Source organism: Parasteatoda tepidariorum, chromosome 9, assembly GCF_982258835.1.
Source record: "Parasteatoda tepidariorum strain Cologne lab strain chromosome 9, Ptep-v5.0, whole genome shotgun sequence".
In the NCBI taxonomy this organism is placed as follows: domain Eukaryota; kingdom Metazoa; phylum Arthropoda; class Arachnida; order Araneae; family Theridiidae; genus Parasteatoda; species Parasteatoda tepidariorum.
The window spans coordinates 75,298,857-75,315,847 of NC_141763.1; the positions used below are offsets into that span (position 1 = coordinate 75,298,857).

General features: G+C 31.2%; 1 protein-coding gene across 2 annotated transcripts in view; it reads left to right on the forward strand.

The window, feature by feature from the left end:
* Nucleotides 1-16,991, forward strand: part of LOC107450706 (corticotropin-releasing hormone receptor 1) — a 238,318-nt gene that overhangs the window by 175,510 nt on the left and 45,817 nt on the right. For both annotated transcript variants that reach the window (XM_071186800.2, XM_016066559.4), the window contains exon 3: nt 12,032-12,123. In XM_071186800.2, the coding sequence (XP_071042901.1) occupies nt 12,032-12,123 (92 nt within the window). The remainder of the gene's footprint in view (nt 1-12,031; nt 12,124-16,991) is intronic.

The following is a 16,991-nucleotide window of genomic DNA, read 5'->3' on the forward strand; positions in this document are numbered from 1 at the left end:
TGAAAAAATGCAGAGCTTTATTATGGCAATTTTGTTATTCTATTGCTCATTTCGAAACATTTCACTTAATAAGCGTTTTTTTTTAAAAAAAGGATGAGTTTATAATCTTCAAAGGCGAATTAATAGCTTCGTCAATAAGTGTGTAAGTTTTATAAGTTTTCGTACTAGATATAATAAGTTTAATAATAAGTTTTAATAATAAATTTAAGTTTTAACGCTTTGTTAATAAGTTTTTCGTACCAGACATAATTTTATAAACTATTGTTCAAAGTTAAAACTGCCAAATCTGAAGGTCTGGTTTCTTAGGACAAGCGCCTTATCTGGGCGTCAGCGGAAAGTTGACGTAGAGCTGACGCCAAAAAAATACTTTTTTGTTAGCTCAGCGTGAGCAGTCGGTCCAACGCAGACATTATCTCTCATTGCGCATGCGTTAATAACATAAACAAATATTTATTTTGAATTTTTATTGATTTTGTTATTGTCGACCAGTGTTTTAGAGAACAAATAATGACTTTGTCCAAGAAAAAACACATTATAGCTGAGTTAAATGAGGAGTGCTATGTTTAATGAAGAAGCTACGTTTAATTTCAAAATCAAAATCTTGGCAGATTTCAATGTGCTGTTGGATGTTGTCCGCCATTGCTTCTGTGGTTAACGTCACGTTGTAATCCAACTGCAGTTGAGTTGGACGGCAATTGTAGTTCAAGACGAGGGTTCGATGACGTATACTATCAAACTCACAAATGGACCAATCAGAGGTTAGCGCTGATTTCCAGCTGACGGCGTCCTGTCCTAAGAAACCAGGCCTTAACCTAGGCATTGTAGTATAAAATAGTATTTTTGAAGGATATAATGATACTATTTATGATTAAATCAATAAACGTTAAAAAATTTTAAATAAAACATGAATATGTTAACAAAAATTAAGTTTATAAGTTAAAAAACATTATAAAATAGTATTTTTTGAAATAGTGATAAGATCGAAGCAATTGTGGTCCCGTTGCCATTTCGGTCCTACTATTTCGGTTCCGCTGAAGTTCTATCCATTGTCATTTATGTTTTTCTCTCTAAGATATTAAAATTTAAAATATTTTTCAAAAAATACAAAGTATCTAAATGTAATTGTAATGATCCTTATTTCCATTTAATTAATTTTGGTCTGCTAGCAATTAGAAACTTTTCAGACATTTTCTTTCTTTTTTTCGGGGTAAGAATTATTCTAAAAAAGTTTCCAAATTGTACCGCGAAGGGGGGAAATCCTTATTTATTTAAGAAACTTTAGGATCATAATGCATTGTTACATAATAATTAACGTAATTACGTAAATAATAAAATGCGAAAAACGGGTTGTTCTCATTGAAATTTTTAAAAAAATTTCACTAATTCATTGGAAAATTGTAGGCAATACCTCATAAATATTCTTAATAGTTTTAACGTTTAGTCTCACATTAAATAATTTTAAAGTAGTTAATAACCATTTGAAATTCTTGATTTTCTGTCACTGAAAATAATAAATAATTTAATCAACTGAAATATAAAAATTTAGGACCATTGAAACATAATCACTATAATAAAATTATAATAAATAATTTAATAAACAATAATAATTTAATAAATTTAATAATCTAATAAATTTAGTAGTTTAATAAATTTAATAATTTAATAAATTTAATAATTTAATATACTATATTATTTATTTATTTTACCGTATTCAGGCAAAACAATCAAATAACAAGATAGTAATCCAACTGTTAACTTTTACCATTTACTAACTGACTTCACCTAATACGGTTAAAGTAGGCCAGGATAGCCTGGTCGGAAGAGCGCTGGGTCCATGTCCGAGAATTCGTGGTTTCGAACCACGCCGGCCGAAGACTCCCCGTGTAGTTGGTAACTGATGCACGTTAAAATTCTGTCGAGTAACATAGTCCTCCATGTTCCCATAACAAATCAAAACCTCTGGGGGTACTGAATTGGAGATCGATCGTTCTCTGATTCAGGTCAAAATTACGATCCGTGGATGAATGAATAGATGTATGAATGGGTCCGCCTTACAAACAGATGTGACGTATGATGTGGCAGAAGTCGAATTCTTGACCATAGATGGCGCCACTGAAAAACAAGAATCGCACACTCTGCCTTAAATTTGCTCGGTTTCACTAAGCAGGCTTGCCCGTGTGGCAAGTGGCATTAGAACCAACCAAACTAACCAACCGAGCAACCAGAATCTTATCGTACCAACTACGCCCACCAAATGAAGCCACTTAGTTCGTTGCAACAGCATACCTGTTATAGCAGAGAGGGCTAATCTGTCAGTCTTATGATCAACAGGACTGGGATTCGAGTCCCAGCGTTGATACCACAATATTTCCTAAATTCTTTTCAGCCCACGAAGACTGTCCTGCACTGCCCGATTAGTGTCCTGCACTCTCCAAAACCCATTACCTAGCGAAAAGTCTTAGCTCCTATATCCAGTTAAATTTCTTTTTTACTGTCTTGAAACCATGCTAGCAGTATATGGTTCAAAAACGTATAGTTTTGTATTCATGGTTTTCGTACTTGCTGTAAACGTGTAAACGGTTTCAAATCTGAAAGTGTAAAAAATGTTCTTTACCTTAAACTTTACTGCTAGGTAGATGGAGAGAAAGCTGTCGGTTATTTTACCATAATTTTAAAATGAAAATACTAATAGTATAAATAAAATTCATTTGCAATTCGTCCAGTATACTTTAGTCCTCATTCACAAGAAATTTGATGTATGCCCCCTTTTTTCAAATAATCAATGATTTGTATTAGATTAAGAGGCACCATTTTATAGTAAGAGAAAAATCTACATTCAGTTTTTATTGAAATTTTTATGATTTGGTAACTCATTTTCAGGAGGGTCGCACAACAGAATTCAATGGTTCTGAATTTACATAATGATTATTTACTCTTTCAACTTATTTATAACCCTATTTACAATCGTTCCGCTGATCCTGGGAGAAACTAAACTAGTTGCATCGAAACGAATCTAGGTTTTAATAAATATACTATATGTGATTTTTATGTTGTTTTTACTTAAACGGAAACATATCTTAAAGGGATATTCTTGTCATTTTCTTACTAATACCAGTTATATTTTTAAAAAAATAACCAACTTTAACACACAACCCTACATAAAAAATAAAAATAAAAACTTTGCCCGAAATAATTCTTTTATTTTATGCGAAACGTGAAATTGTAAATTCGCACTACAAATGAAAGGTATGGAGCATAAAAATGATAAACAACACATTTCTTAAAAGCAACATTTTAATATTAAAGTGCGCCTCGGTTATACTTCCAGATAAGTCTTTTACAAGTTTCATGAATTTTCCCTATATTGCAGCAGAACATACAGAAATTGAGATCATTCTGAGAAACTCCCCGTTAGCTACATAGAAATCATTTTTTACCCTTCAACATTTTCCTGAATGATTTGAAAAAAGTGAATTGTTATAATATTTCCCCAGACTCTGGAAACGGCGAATTACCCTTTTTACTAATAAAAGAAATAATTAGCTTTCTAAGAAACAAGTATTTTGTGCTTTAGTTTTTACTGACATAAACAAAATAACTTTTTTCCTATAATGTTAATTAAAATAAAGGAACGAAAGAACAATGAAATTAAACTAATGCAACAAACGCCCAGCAATCTCTCCGATTAAAATAATCCTATTTATATATTTAATTTATTTCGCCATTGTTTTCTAGACAAAACATTTTAGTTCTCTTTTAATCTGAATGCTCGACTATTCCCTAGTCATCTTAATTGTTCATACAATTCCCACTTAATTCATTAATTTTTGATTCGTTGCAGTACTCAAATAAATCCTACGAGTATTAATTTTTCTGCAGTAAACCACGAGCTATTTTATTTCGAACGAAATCAAAATTTATTCATTTTGTTCAATTTTCGACATAGATAAAAGATTTAATAACTTTAGTTGTTAAGTTGCTTAAATGTATTGTTAATTAATGTTAAGTTGAACTCAAAAAGCTTATAATATAAATATTAAGAATATACCAGAATATATTCTTTAGTACTGAAGTTAATGGGAAAAATGAAAGAACTAAATTGCAAAGAAAAAACTCATTATTCTTCTACCATAGAAAATGAGGTATTGGTTAATTTGCAATTTATTTATTATTTTTTTGGCAAGAATAGAAAAGTTTTTCCTTTGTTTTGAAGCTAATTATTTATAAAACAAACAGAAATAAAGAGGGCTATGCAAACAAAATTACTCTTACATTCTAGTTACAAAAAAAAACTAGTAAACCTTAATGTGTAGTAAATTTGAAGGGAAAAAAATATGCTAAAATACATAGTGCTGCCGTGTCAACAAAAATATATTCTAAAATAAATTTCTAGAAATTCAACCATAAAATTATCAATCATAAAATTTTAAAAAGAATCGGATCAAATTACGACAAAAAGTGTCGGGGTTGCTTGGTACTTTTTACAGTAAAATCCATTTTTAGAGAACATGTTACGGAACAAAAAATTTGATGTACCGTAATTTTTACAATAATAAGCACAGTAAAATCACTGAATCAGAATAATAAAATACATATTACTGAAAAAAATACGGTACAATAGTTCATGGTAAAAATAGGTTTTATGGTAATACCGATTTTACAGATGATGCGCTCAAATGTCAGTACTTCATATCGTAATTTGTTTGTATATCGGAATTGTTTTTAGACACTGTTAAAATTTTCATTCCAAAGTTATCGTAAAATAACCGGCAGTAGCCGGTCCATCCAATTAACTATTAAGTTTAAAGTAAAGAAAATTTTTTAACTTTACAGTTTTTAAACCATTTACAACTAGTGTAGTTGAAAAACCATGATAACTAAACTATACTTTTTTTAACGATTTACGAGTAACATAATTTAAAACTATAGAAACGTAATATAGGACGCTTGAAACTCTTCTTGTATTGAAGGGAATGGAGGAAATATTCTGGCTATAGAACCCCCGTTCTGTCGGTCACAAGATTACTAGATCAGCCCCCTCGTCTATTAGAAATACCCAGCTGCAAGAAACTAATCGCTTTCATTAGGAAGGCCCGAGTTAGTGCGATAAAATTCTAATTGTTTATCCGTATTAGTTGAAACCAGCTAATAAACGGTTTATCTTACAAATACTAATTTGAAAGCCATCTTGACTGATTAGTTTGAATATGGTAAAATAACAATTAAATAAATTGTTATTCAACCATTTTTTCCAAGAAATTTCTAACAGTGCAGTGTTTGGTTTTGTCTACTAAGTTTTGTGCAGTACTTATTTCATTCAAATTATCAAATCGAATGCAAAATGTTTATTTGAAAATACTGTATTTCATGTGTTGTTAAAGGTTGTAATATACGCCGAAGAGCTATTACATTATGACCACCCTGCTAATAACATGTAGGACCACCTTTAGCCCTCAAAAATGCTAGCACCCGCCGTGGCATTGATTCCGCGAGGTGCTGATAGGTAGTCTGAGGTATCTGGTACCAAGCGCTCACCAACTGGTCCTGCAATTCCCTCACATTGCGAGGGGGTAGCGTGGCAGCACGAATTTGGTTTTCCAAGTAGGACCACAAATGCTCTATTGGATTAAGGTCAGGGGAATTTTGGGGACAAGACATGACTTGAAAGTCACTGGAATGTTCCTCCAACCAATCCATGACGATTCGACCCTTATGACATGATGCATTATCCTGTTGGTAAACACCATCCCCAGGCAGGAAAAACTGTTGCCATGAATGGGTGAATCTGGTCTGCAACTATGTTCAAGTAGATTACAAACGTCAGGAATTGTTCTATGAGGATTATGGGTCCTAATGTGCCCCATGAAAACATTGTTCCTGGGCGAGAAAACATGAAAACCTGGGAGAGCCTATTGTCATAGATGGAGGGTGGTCATAATGTAATGGCTCTTCGGTGTATGTCTTTATAACCAAAAAGATAATTTGGCATAACTGACGGAGGATACAATGTATTAATATAATTTATCTGATAAAATTTTTTTATTTTTGTAATTATACTTTTCAATTAAACTTTTATGCGAGATTAAATATTCGTTACATTCGTAACATTCATTCGACACAATATTCGTAACGTTTTGGCCTTTCTAATACGTTTTCATTGCCAGTATTATATAGTGATAACTGATTATTTAATTAGCCTTTACATTATAGTTGCCAACTAAAACCTTTCTTAAGCAATACTTTGAGCTTATTTTTTCAAGGGTCAAACTTAATCCATAATAAGTATAATAAACAGTAAGGCACACACATCAACGGAACACCGCTGACAACGATAAAAAAAATTTATATACTGTAAAAATTCCGGTTCAAATTACGGTAAAAAGTACCTGTACTCAGGATGGTCGTGAAGGTTAGAACTCCACAATTTCGTGACCAACGGCATGATTTGCGGCAATACAGTCGGCAAAGATCAGAGGAATCCTAACTTCTGAGATAAGCTGATACCAACTGATTTAAAGCTGGTAGGGTATCAAGCAAATCCCTAGGAACTTTTTCTTACATGCATAGACTAAAGTTAACCCTTTCTCAATTCGGACAATCATTTCTACTCTTCTTTTTTCTACATTTTCTTGCTCTTAATCTACTCTAAACAGAAAAACAACGTTTTGTAAAATTACAGAACGGTATGGTAATGACTTAGACATATAAAAAAAAATTTTGTTAATAAAACCAAAATAAGCGGTATTTAAACCACTCATGTGGTAATTCTTCCGTTCATAAAGTAATAATTAATCAAAAATTTTGGCTTATATTATAGTTATAAAAGTATAGTTCCTATTAACCCACATTTTGTAAAAAATACAAAACTGAAAAGTAAATTTAACCTTTAAAAGTGCTTTTTTTCATGCCATGCTCTAAAGTATCATGATAAATTACTGAATTTTTCCCCATTTACCATATTTTATCACACATTATCAAGCCATATTTTATTGCTGATTTTACTAAAATCATTACTAAAATCCTTCGGTAAAAGTTACCTAGGTTTTTGGAGTTTCCATAGAGACAGACACCCGGTAAATTTAATCATAGTCTGGAAATTATAACCATAGTGTTTTTTTCATAATGTATAGATCCAGTTTCGTATTCAGTTTGTATATATTTTTTTCAATTTGAAAGATCTTAAATATTTATATTAAACAGTTCTTCCTTAGGTGATTTTTAAGTTTTTTCCTGTGCAAATATTTCCAAAGCGAACGCCAAGGAATTCATATTTTAAGGCCATTTTCAAAGTAAAGAAAGACTTTTAATATTTCAATGGTATCTAAATTATATCAAACAGAATATTTTTTTATGAAATGCTGAATAAAATCACAACAAACAAATTGAATAAAAAAAGATTTCGTTCCCATGCATTTTGACATAAAAAGTAATTGATATAAATATCTCCTGGCAATTTTTAAAAACTTGAAAAAGTTTGCTGTCCAATATGAAATTCAGTTGCAAATCGTAGAAAAAATCTATATTTATCAATTTGCTATGGTTGTTTGATAGAAAAGAAAAATGAACTTATTTATAGTTTTCATCCTCTAACATAGTTTATCAAAGTTTTTTTTTTAAAAAAAAAAAAGCTCTTCTGGAAAGAAAAAAAAATTTTGTTGCTTTTAAAAAAGTATTTTTGCTTATTTTTATCTCTATAAATAATCTAAAAATCGCTCATTTATTTTTTTTGTGTGACGAAATATTTTAAATTGGCTTGTAAGCGAAAGAATATGATTTTAAGATTTGGATTTGCTTAAAAAAAAACTTTTCTTTACGAAAACATGCTTCTTTTGACAACTATTTCTTTTACATAAATTCAAGTAAAAGAAGGTTTTCTTTTTAACATTTTTCAGGTGGATGTAGGAAAAATTTCGAAGTGAAAACACGAAATCAAAGTAACTCACAAATTGAATTTTCATATTTTGCAAATGGATTTTTTCTATATATATAAATTTTTAAACATATTTTTTAGATATAACTGCCGCAAATTAAGCTGCCTATTTTTAAAGTATTTATTTTATTAGAAGCATTAAATTTTTTCATAAACATATAATAATTTTTTTAAATAAAAATATTTTTTTTTATCTAATGCATACTTTGAGGGTTTTAGCTTTAGTTTAAAACCAAATATAATTTTAATGCATTTTTAAACTTTCTTTAAATAAGAGAATAATTTATTCGAATCTAGTTTTTAGATTGCAGATTAGAATCGATTTCTTTTTTAAAAATGGAATCTAATTTTTTTATTCTTTACTTTACTTCTGCACCGTTAATTTTTTATAACATCATTATAGACATTTTTCTTGTGCTAATGGAATTGAAAAATAAATTATATTTCAGTTTAATTTTTTTTTAAATCTAAATATGCTGATATAAATATTAAAAATTAAAAGTATAATCTTTCATCTAATGTATAGTTTGAAAATTTTAATTATATATGAAAACCAAATATATTTGGATTGTGTTTAAAAGCTTTCTTAGCTTATGAAAAGGATTTAGTTCTAATTATTATTATAAAATCATTTTTAGTATTATTTGTACTAACTTCAATACACATTTTTTAATGGAGCACAATGGACTTTTTTGAATTGTTTTGTCTTCTTATTTATATCAATAAATACATGTTTTTATATTGTTTTAAATTAATACCAATTATTTCATATAAAATAAGCCTGATTAATTTCATGTACTGTTCATTAAAATAATTTATGTTGTCTATTTCAATACTTTTTCCTTTTAAATTATTTTTATTTGAAAATGTTGCTTTGCATATTAAGATTTAAGAAATTTATTCATCAAAGGACAGCTTGAGTTGTCATGGCTTAGCGGATAGAGCGCTCACTCCCCAATGAGGTGAACCGGGTTCGAATCCCAGCTATGACTTGTCGATGCGAATTAGACAACCGGCTTGCATCTGCCACAGATACTGACGTTATATATCCTCAGTGGTAGATGGATCATGGGTTAGATCCCCTTGCCACCTGGCAAAACGTGGGTGGTTTTCACGGTTTTTCCCTCTATGTACCGCAAATGAAGGTTAATTTCTTCAAAAAGTCCTCCATGAAGGCAAATTTCTTCCTTTCTTTCCTTTGACTTCTGGATTAGATTCAAAACTACAAGGCTACGGAGTTGAACGTTAGTAGTCGTAAACCTAAAAATTGGATCGGCTTTTCAATGACTGTTATAAAATATAAATAAATATGCACTTTGAGCCTTGGTAGCTTAGCGGATAGAGCGTTCGCCTTCCAATAAAGCGAACAGAGTTCGAATCCAAGTGATGGCTGGTCAATACGAATTCCGCACCCGGTTCGCACCTTCCACAGTGCTGACGTAAAATATCCTCAATGATAGACGGATCTTATGTAAGAATTCTCTTGCGATTAGGCTAACTGTGGCTGGTGTTCATGGTTTTCCTTTCCATGTACAGCAAATGTTGTTTAGTTCCATCAAAATGCCTTTCACGAAGATAAATTTCTCCCGATACTTGACCCAGGAATTCCCTTGTCATCTGGATTGGGTTCAAAATTGTGTTCAAAACTACGGAATTGAACATCAGAAGTCGTAAACTCAAAATTGACTTGGCTGTTCATTAATGGTTATGTATATAAAAAATAAAGATTAGCTTCAAACTTATAAGAAATCAACGTCTGAAAAAAACGAGTACAATGATAAAAGCAAAACAAATAAACGAAAATTGCTTGAAAATAGTAAAAAAGATTATCAAAAAAGTGAAGTTATTCAAGCAACGCAAAGATTAAAATCTTGATTTTCGAAAATCATTCTAGCGATTAAACAACAAGTGGACTTCAGCGACAAATGGTTAAGTGGACTTCGTTAAAAATTACCGGTTAAGATATGCCAGGGGCTGTCCACAAATGATTTCCTTCTCTGAGGAGGTAGGAGTTCATTAAGTTGTGACTTAGTGAAAAACGGATAATGATTAACTGGAAGTATGACATCATACATTTTGATAGAAATAAAAACATTCAATGCGAGGCAAATTACGTGTTTTTGTGTTATTTATTTCCCTATTTTTTAATCTCACGTTCATTTAAAAAAGATAAAACTGTTCTTACCTTTTGATGATACTTAAATCTTATACTATAATACGAGGAATGGTTGCCAAGTCGAAAATCGCCCCAGAATTAATAAACTCCGGTAAACTTGGGGGTCTGGGATTTTTGGCCACGAGGAATCGATTGGCGCCGGTTTTGAAGCGCTACGGTCAAGCAGTTCGGAGTTACAGATAGGATATTTTCAAACTTTATTAGTTCGCCATAATGGCTATAGATACTTTTCTCCACTCTTATAAATGTATGCTAATGCGAACCTTACAATTGAAATATTAATTTTCGACAACTTAAACCAATAATATACGAAGGAATTAATAATTTAATTGTAAGGTTCGCATTAGTTTACATTTATCAAAGTGGAGAAAAGTTTAACTTTTGTGTTAAAATCACCGTCAACAAAGTCCGACATTTCAACATTCATCAGATTTCAAGCTACATTTTCAACATGCAGAACGCACCTCTACATGAAATTCTTCAAGGAGCCGGAATTTTGGAACAACAAGCGATCAACTCAATTCTACCCGCAAATGGACAACTAGAAGATACCGTCATTGTCAGAACGCTTCTCCATTACGCCGAACAAGCTTACCCGACCGTCAAAGTTGCCGTACTTCACCCTGAATTTGTCGCACGCTTCTACGTTACAACAGCGGATGGCGCTTATGAAGGAATGGCTCTTCTCAACGATATCAGCGACCAGAACAAGGCTTCCAACTATCTATACGGCATTCAACAAGGATTCGACGTGCTACTCATTCCCATTCACAAGAGAGCTCAAATGAATAGAGGCGAGCACTGGATGCTAGGAATTTACGAAGCAAGCTATGGAGAACGTCAACTATTAGTCTGCGATCCAGTCGACAACCCGCTGCCCATCGATGCTGTTTTGAGAAAAATACTGCGACACGTTTTGAATACCGTTGTTACGAATGAAAAGCTGAAAGGATGCACCAAGATGACGCGTCTTCCTGCGGAGTTTACATCGTCTTTTATGCTCGACAATACCTCTCTCATCGACGCCTTTTCCTGGACAAGAATTTTCAAGAAGCGGATGAACGGAAGCAAATTTACGAATTCGTTGTGAACAGTGTCTTTAATTGTATAATTTTTTGTTATCAATAACATTTTATTTCCTATGACTTTTCAAACTTTACCTTTGTATAGAATAGTTTCCTTTCCAAACTCTAACTTTGTTTAGATAGTTTAGAATGGTGCACTTTAACCGGTTATCTTTTCACCAATGGTTTCACAAATTTTCCTATGTCATGTATTGTTTTGATAAATCAGAATTGAAAATTTAAATCTTCGAGTTAGCTTCGATACCTGTTTTCTCCGAGCGGAGCTCGGTCACCCGCTGGTGATCTAAAAATAAAATTTATTTATGTGATATAGTAAAATAAAAATTGAAATACTGTCTATAACGTATATATCTATGTAATACAGCATAAAGTGTAAAAAGGGGTGTGAGGGTGTGTAAACACTTTGTGTCGAAAAGAGAAAGGGGGGAAATAATTTTTAAAAAAGTGTGACATTATTTATAAAGAAAACAAAAAAGAATTTAGCAAAAATCTCAAGGTTTGGCTTTATCAAAAAGTAGACTTGCTTCAAAAATTATAAATGTGAAAAATGAGGCCTTTTGTAGACAGCTTAAAAATCGACGCCTGGTCTCACAAGAGTTGCGAGACGTTTGAGAGCTCGAAGCATGTCTACTTCTCCGTCCTTTATAATTTTAGAAGCAAATCAATAATTTACAATATTCTTATGTGTAAAATCAATTATACCTCTTCCCATCAGTTTCTTGGAATTATTCATTTAACACTAGTATACATCCTTATGTTCTATATTTACTAATTTACTTAGCTATCCAATTTCATTTTTCTTTGCCCATATTGATCCTAATTATGTTAATTACTTTTTAGAAGCTAGAGCCTACAGAATTTGTGATGAAGACGGGAAATGGCTGTGGGGTAACTGGACTAATTATAATGAATGCTTAAACTTCACAACAACTGTAAGTACACGAGTTCTGTACTCTTAAAAAAATCGGTATTTTCTAGCAACTAGCTTTTATTTACCACATTAAGAAAAAAAATTCTGGTAAAATTACCGTACTATATGGTAACGACACTGATAGAAAACAACAGTTCTGGCTTTTAAAAAAACGGTATTTATAAACCATTTCATTTAGTAGTTTTTCCGTTCAAGAGGTAACTATTTACTGGAAATTCTGGTTTACAAAATTATAGTTCTTATTACCAAGCATTTAATTAAAATTACAAAGCTGAAAGGTAAATTTAACTGAATAAATGTTTCTTATGCCATCATCTAAGAAATATGATAAAATTACTAAATTTTGCCACGTTTACTAAATTTATCATATACTATAACACTACAATTTATGGTTAATTTAACCGAAATGCTCTTCGGTCAAAATTACTAAGCTTTTTGGTTTTTTGTCTAAGCTTGGTGTCTCGTGTTTTGCCTAATATTTGAGATCCAAACCTTACATATGTCCAAGCTTTTTGGTGCATAGAGCCAGAGGCACTGTGAATTTAACCATATTCTGGTAGTCTTGACCATACTTCTTTTTCTCAGTGCATTTTGATTACAAAAAAAAAAGAATATCATATAATTTCCATAGACTGTGAAGTAACTTTAGTATTCCCTCTATCAATGTATTATTCAGCCACACTTTTCCTTTAATACAGCCTTTCTTTTTCTTGGTAATGGTACTCTACGTAATGTTTTTAGGTCGTTTGTGGAGAGTTCAGAATACTTCCCTATTGTGAGTCACTATTTCTAAATAACAGCCCGATAATTCATTCAATTTCAACCCACAAATGCTAGATAGAATTGAAATATAGGTGTTATGGGTGATAGTGCAACGAATTGGTCTCCATTACACTACTTTAGCCCACATTTCACAATACCAGCAATATGACAGGACGCACTGTTTTGCACTGTAAAAAATACCCACTATTTTTTGAAAATTCCTCCTCATGTGTAACGACTTGAAGCCGTTTTGTTGACAAAACGGTTTTTCCCCGTTTTTCACCATATTCACTAACGGAATAAACCCGTTAGTTGAAATTTCAGCTTTTGCCATGTAGTTTTGCGTTCCGAAACTTCACCTTTTCTTCTATCATTTTACGGTTATTTTCTAAACTTGCCTTTAATTTTTAACAATTACATTACGTTTTTGATCCCAGTATAAAAAAAACTGCGATTCAACTTTATTGTCAAATTGATACGAAATTCTCAAAATCACAATTTCTTCATGATAAATATTTGAGCCGCAGTGGCTCAGAGGACAGAACACGCTCTTCTTAATGAAGAGACACACGTTCGATATCCAGTGTTAATTAGTCAATTCAAATTCCGACGAAACAAAATATTCAAGTATAATGCGAGTACAGATTTACTTCTTATCTTTCACAGAGACAATATCTGTTGAAAAAACCGTTTTATTTTTGTCGTAAAAACTAGTATTGTTACTGTAAATAACCAATCTGATTAAGGATTTTCATCGCAATTTTTGTTTTGGAAAAAACTTGTTCTTGTTTGCTGAAAAACCGTTGAGAGTACGGATTTACTTGGTAAAATTTACGATTTCGCACAAAACATAACTGCCGGTTTTCAAACGTAATTTTTACGTGATTTTTTTGCAATGTATTGAATGGACTATTGAGTAAATTATCAGAATTACAGGATGTGCTAGGTCTACAGTGATGCTAAGATATGTTTTGTTCGGACTACCGTGCACATGGTATAAAGTTTCTAAAACATGCCAACACTTAACTAGCCCTCTAGTAGCACCATTAGCTTCTTTGAAGAAAAATGTCAGATGGCCTTAATAGCGTGGCCTCATAGTGCTCGAAAACTGTATGGCCCGACATGCCTGTGCATATAAATATTTGATTAGAAATTCCGTAAAATATCGATTAAGCGCATCTCAAATTTTGACGAAAATCGCCAAGATGACAGGCGGTGTTAAATAAACGGCACGGATGGAAGAGGGGAAAAAAGAATATTCATTATATTTGAAATGGCTTAATCAATATTATTGAATTTATGTGGAAATAAGAATTTATTAAACAAAGTTGCCGTATTTTTTTATTCGAATAGTTAGACATTTTAATTAAAAAATTATTTGCTCTCGTCACTGTACTGAAGAAAATAATTAATATAAAAGTTTATAACATAGTTTTAAAATAACGTGTTAAAGTGCATGCATTTGACAATAAATTCTTATAATTCTGAGATGGTTAATAATCCACATAATCTATTATATATAATTCTCTTACGTGGCTCCCAAATTTTGGCTGTATTTCTTTTCCGCCGGTGGCAACGTTTGCTTTGTTTTGTTTACGTTTTGAAAACATCAAAGCATTCTGCCTTTTAATGATGTGTTTCTGATTTAATATATATAATTCTCTTACGTGGCTCCCAAACTTTGGCTGAAGTACTTTGTACAACTAAATAAAATTCTTTTCACAACACTTAAATATTTACTTTATTTTCTTCATATATCAGTCGGCAAAGAATTCTGTTAGGTTGAAAAACATTTCGCTAAAAAAATAACGAATTCTAACAGAAATAAAAAATAAACAACTTAAAAAATAAAAATGCTGTTGCCAGCCATAGAATTTTTTGAAAGTTAACTTAGTAACATAAATCAAAATGACATAGAAGCGCAACTAGATCAAAATTATGATACCTGAGCGCTTGACATAACAAATCCTTCAATTCTATAAGTGTTGTATCGCCAAATGCCCATATTAACAATTGTGTTCTTAAAGAAATTTTATAAAAAGTTTTAAATAAAAAACCTACTTCTACAACTGCTTCTTGAAGAACTTGGCTCATTGATTAAAAATATTGTTTTAATTTTACAGTACTAACTTTACTTCCACTTTCTTTATTGCTATGACCCTCTTTCATTACATTTTGCAACTTCATGCTAAATTTGAGGATTTTAAGTTGTTTTGTGGTTGAATACTGAAATTTAGAAATGTGTACATAAAAAATTAATATTTAGAGGTTAAGAGTTTGACTCAGAAAATTTGAATTGCTGACATTGAATTTAACAATGGAAACAATCGTTTTTATGAAAAATTGAATTGTATTGTTGACATCAAAACTAAAAATATTGTGTTTCAACTTAACAATACTACCTTAATTTATACTATAGAATTGCCTCGGAGAAATTTGAATTGTTAGAAATGACTTAAACAAAAAGTTTTATTTTAACTGACAAATACTATATTATAATTTAAACTTTTTCTATGACTATACTCATTTTCTTACTCTTTTCTTTGTTTTTTATACATTTTATATTTCTGTGATAAAATAAAAAACTTATAGTTGTTCTGCTTCTGAACACTGATGAAAACACAAAATGATGGGCTTCATCAACAATCAAAAATATATACATTTATTTTACAAATTCCATATTATTAGGGTGGCGCCCTTCAGAGAATTAAAAATGCCAAATTATCTTCATCGAAGCCGATGCTTTACATCCGGCGTTCAGTGGCAGACTACTATTTCATACTGTTTTACAACACATGGCTTTAGCCCTCTGGTGGGAAAGACTTTGAAACAAAACTTACAACAGCTACTTTTCTCAACAACTGAAATTTAGAATAGTGTGATTAAGAAAAATATGTGAACTGTTTGCAATTTCAAATTAATATTGAAATGTACAAGTTTAGAATTTTCTACAATGAAAAGTTTTCGGAACTTCAGTATTCAAAAAGGTATATAAAAGCTAGACGTTAAGAGCGTATCCAATGAGCGAGCAAAGCGAGCATTGGATTGCGAAGCAATCCGAAATGAACTGCGAAAGCAGTTCCGGGGGTTGGTGAGCGTTAGCGAGCAGGGGGAGAAGCCTCCTAGTATCATTTATTTGTTAATATTATTGCTCTGTATTTATTCCATCAATGCTGATTCGTAGTTAAGATTTCCCATTGTTAATAATACACAAGCTTCTAAATTATAATTAAAATAAAAGCGTTCATGTAGTTATAATAACTATGAAAAGCAGGTAACAATGGTTTTTACGAAAGATTAATTATAGGTTGTACAATGTGACCGAAAAAGTTAATATCCTGAATTACTTTTGTTCTATTGATCAGATTTTCTTAATAGTTTGAGAGCCAAACCTTACATTTACTAATTAAATTAAAGCAAACGATATTTTAAGTTACTAAGTCCGACACAGAAACATAACCTCTTTTCAATGCATTTGTATTTGTGATCTTCAAATTTAATCACTATAGGAGGTATTCACAATCTGAAAAATATGGTTCCAAAAGTTTGGGCAAGATATCAGTGAAAAATGTAGATCCCTTTATGTTAATTTCACTTTTTGCGTATTTGGACATGCTTAAAGAAATTTTTAAGCGAATCAAAAAATTGTATAGTTATAAAATTCTTTTATCTCAAGACAATCCATCCAAGAAATAATTTTTTTATTACTTTAAAAAAATTATTATTTAATAATGGCCAAAGAATTTTTAAATTTTACCAAATAGGAAAGAACGCTAAAATCAATTTAAACTGAGAAAAAAAGTGCCGATGAATCTGCTAGAATCTGGTAAAAATTACTATATCTCTATCTCTAATGGGAGTACCGAAAAGCTAGGACATTTTTACCGAAGTGCTTTGGTAATAATTTTGGTAAAATTAACAATAAAATATTATTTTTTTAACGTGTGATAAAATTTGATAGATGTGAAAGTATTTCGTAATTTTATAATGATACCTTAGAGAATGGCATAAAAAGCATTTATTCAATTAAATTTACATTTCAGTTTTGAAATTTTTACTAAATGTGTAGTAATAACAACTATAATTTTGAAAATTAGAATTTTCCGT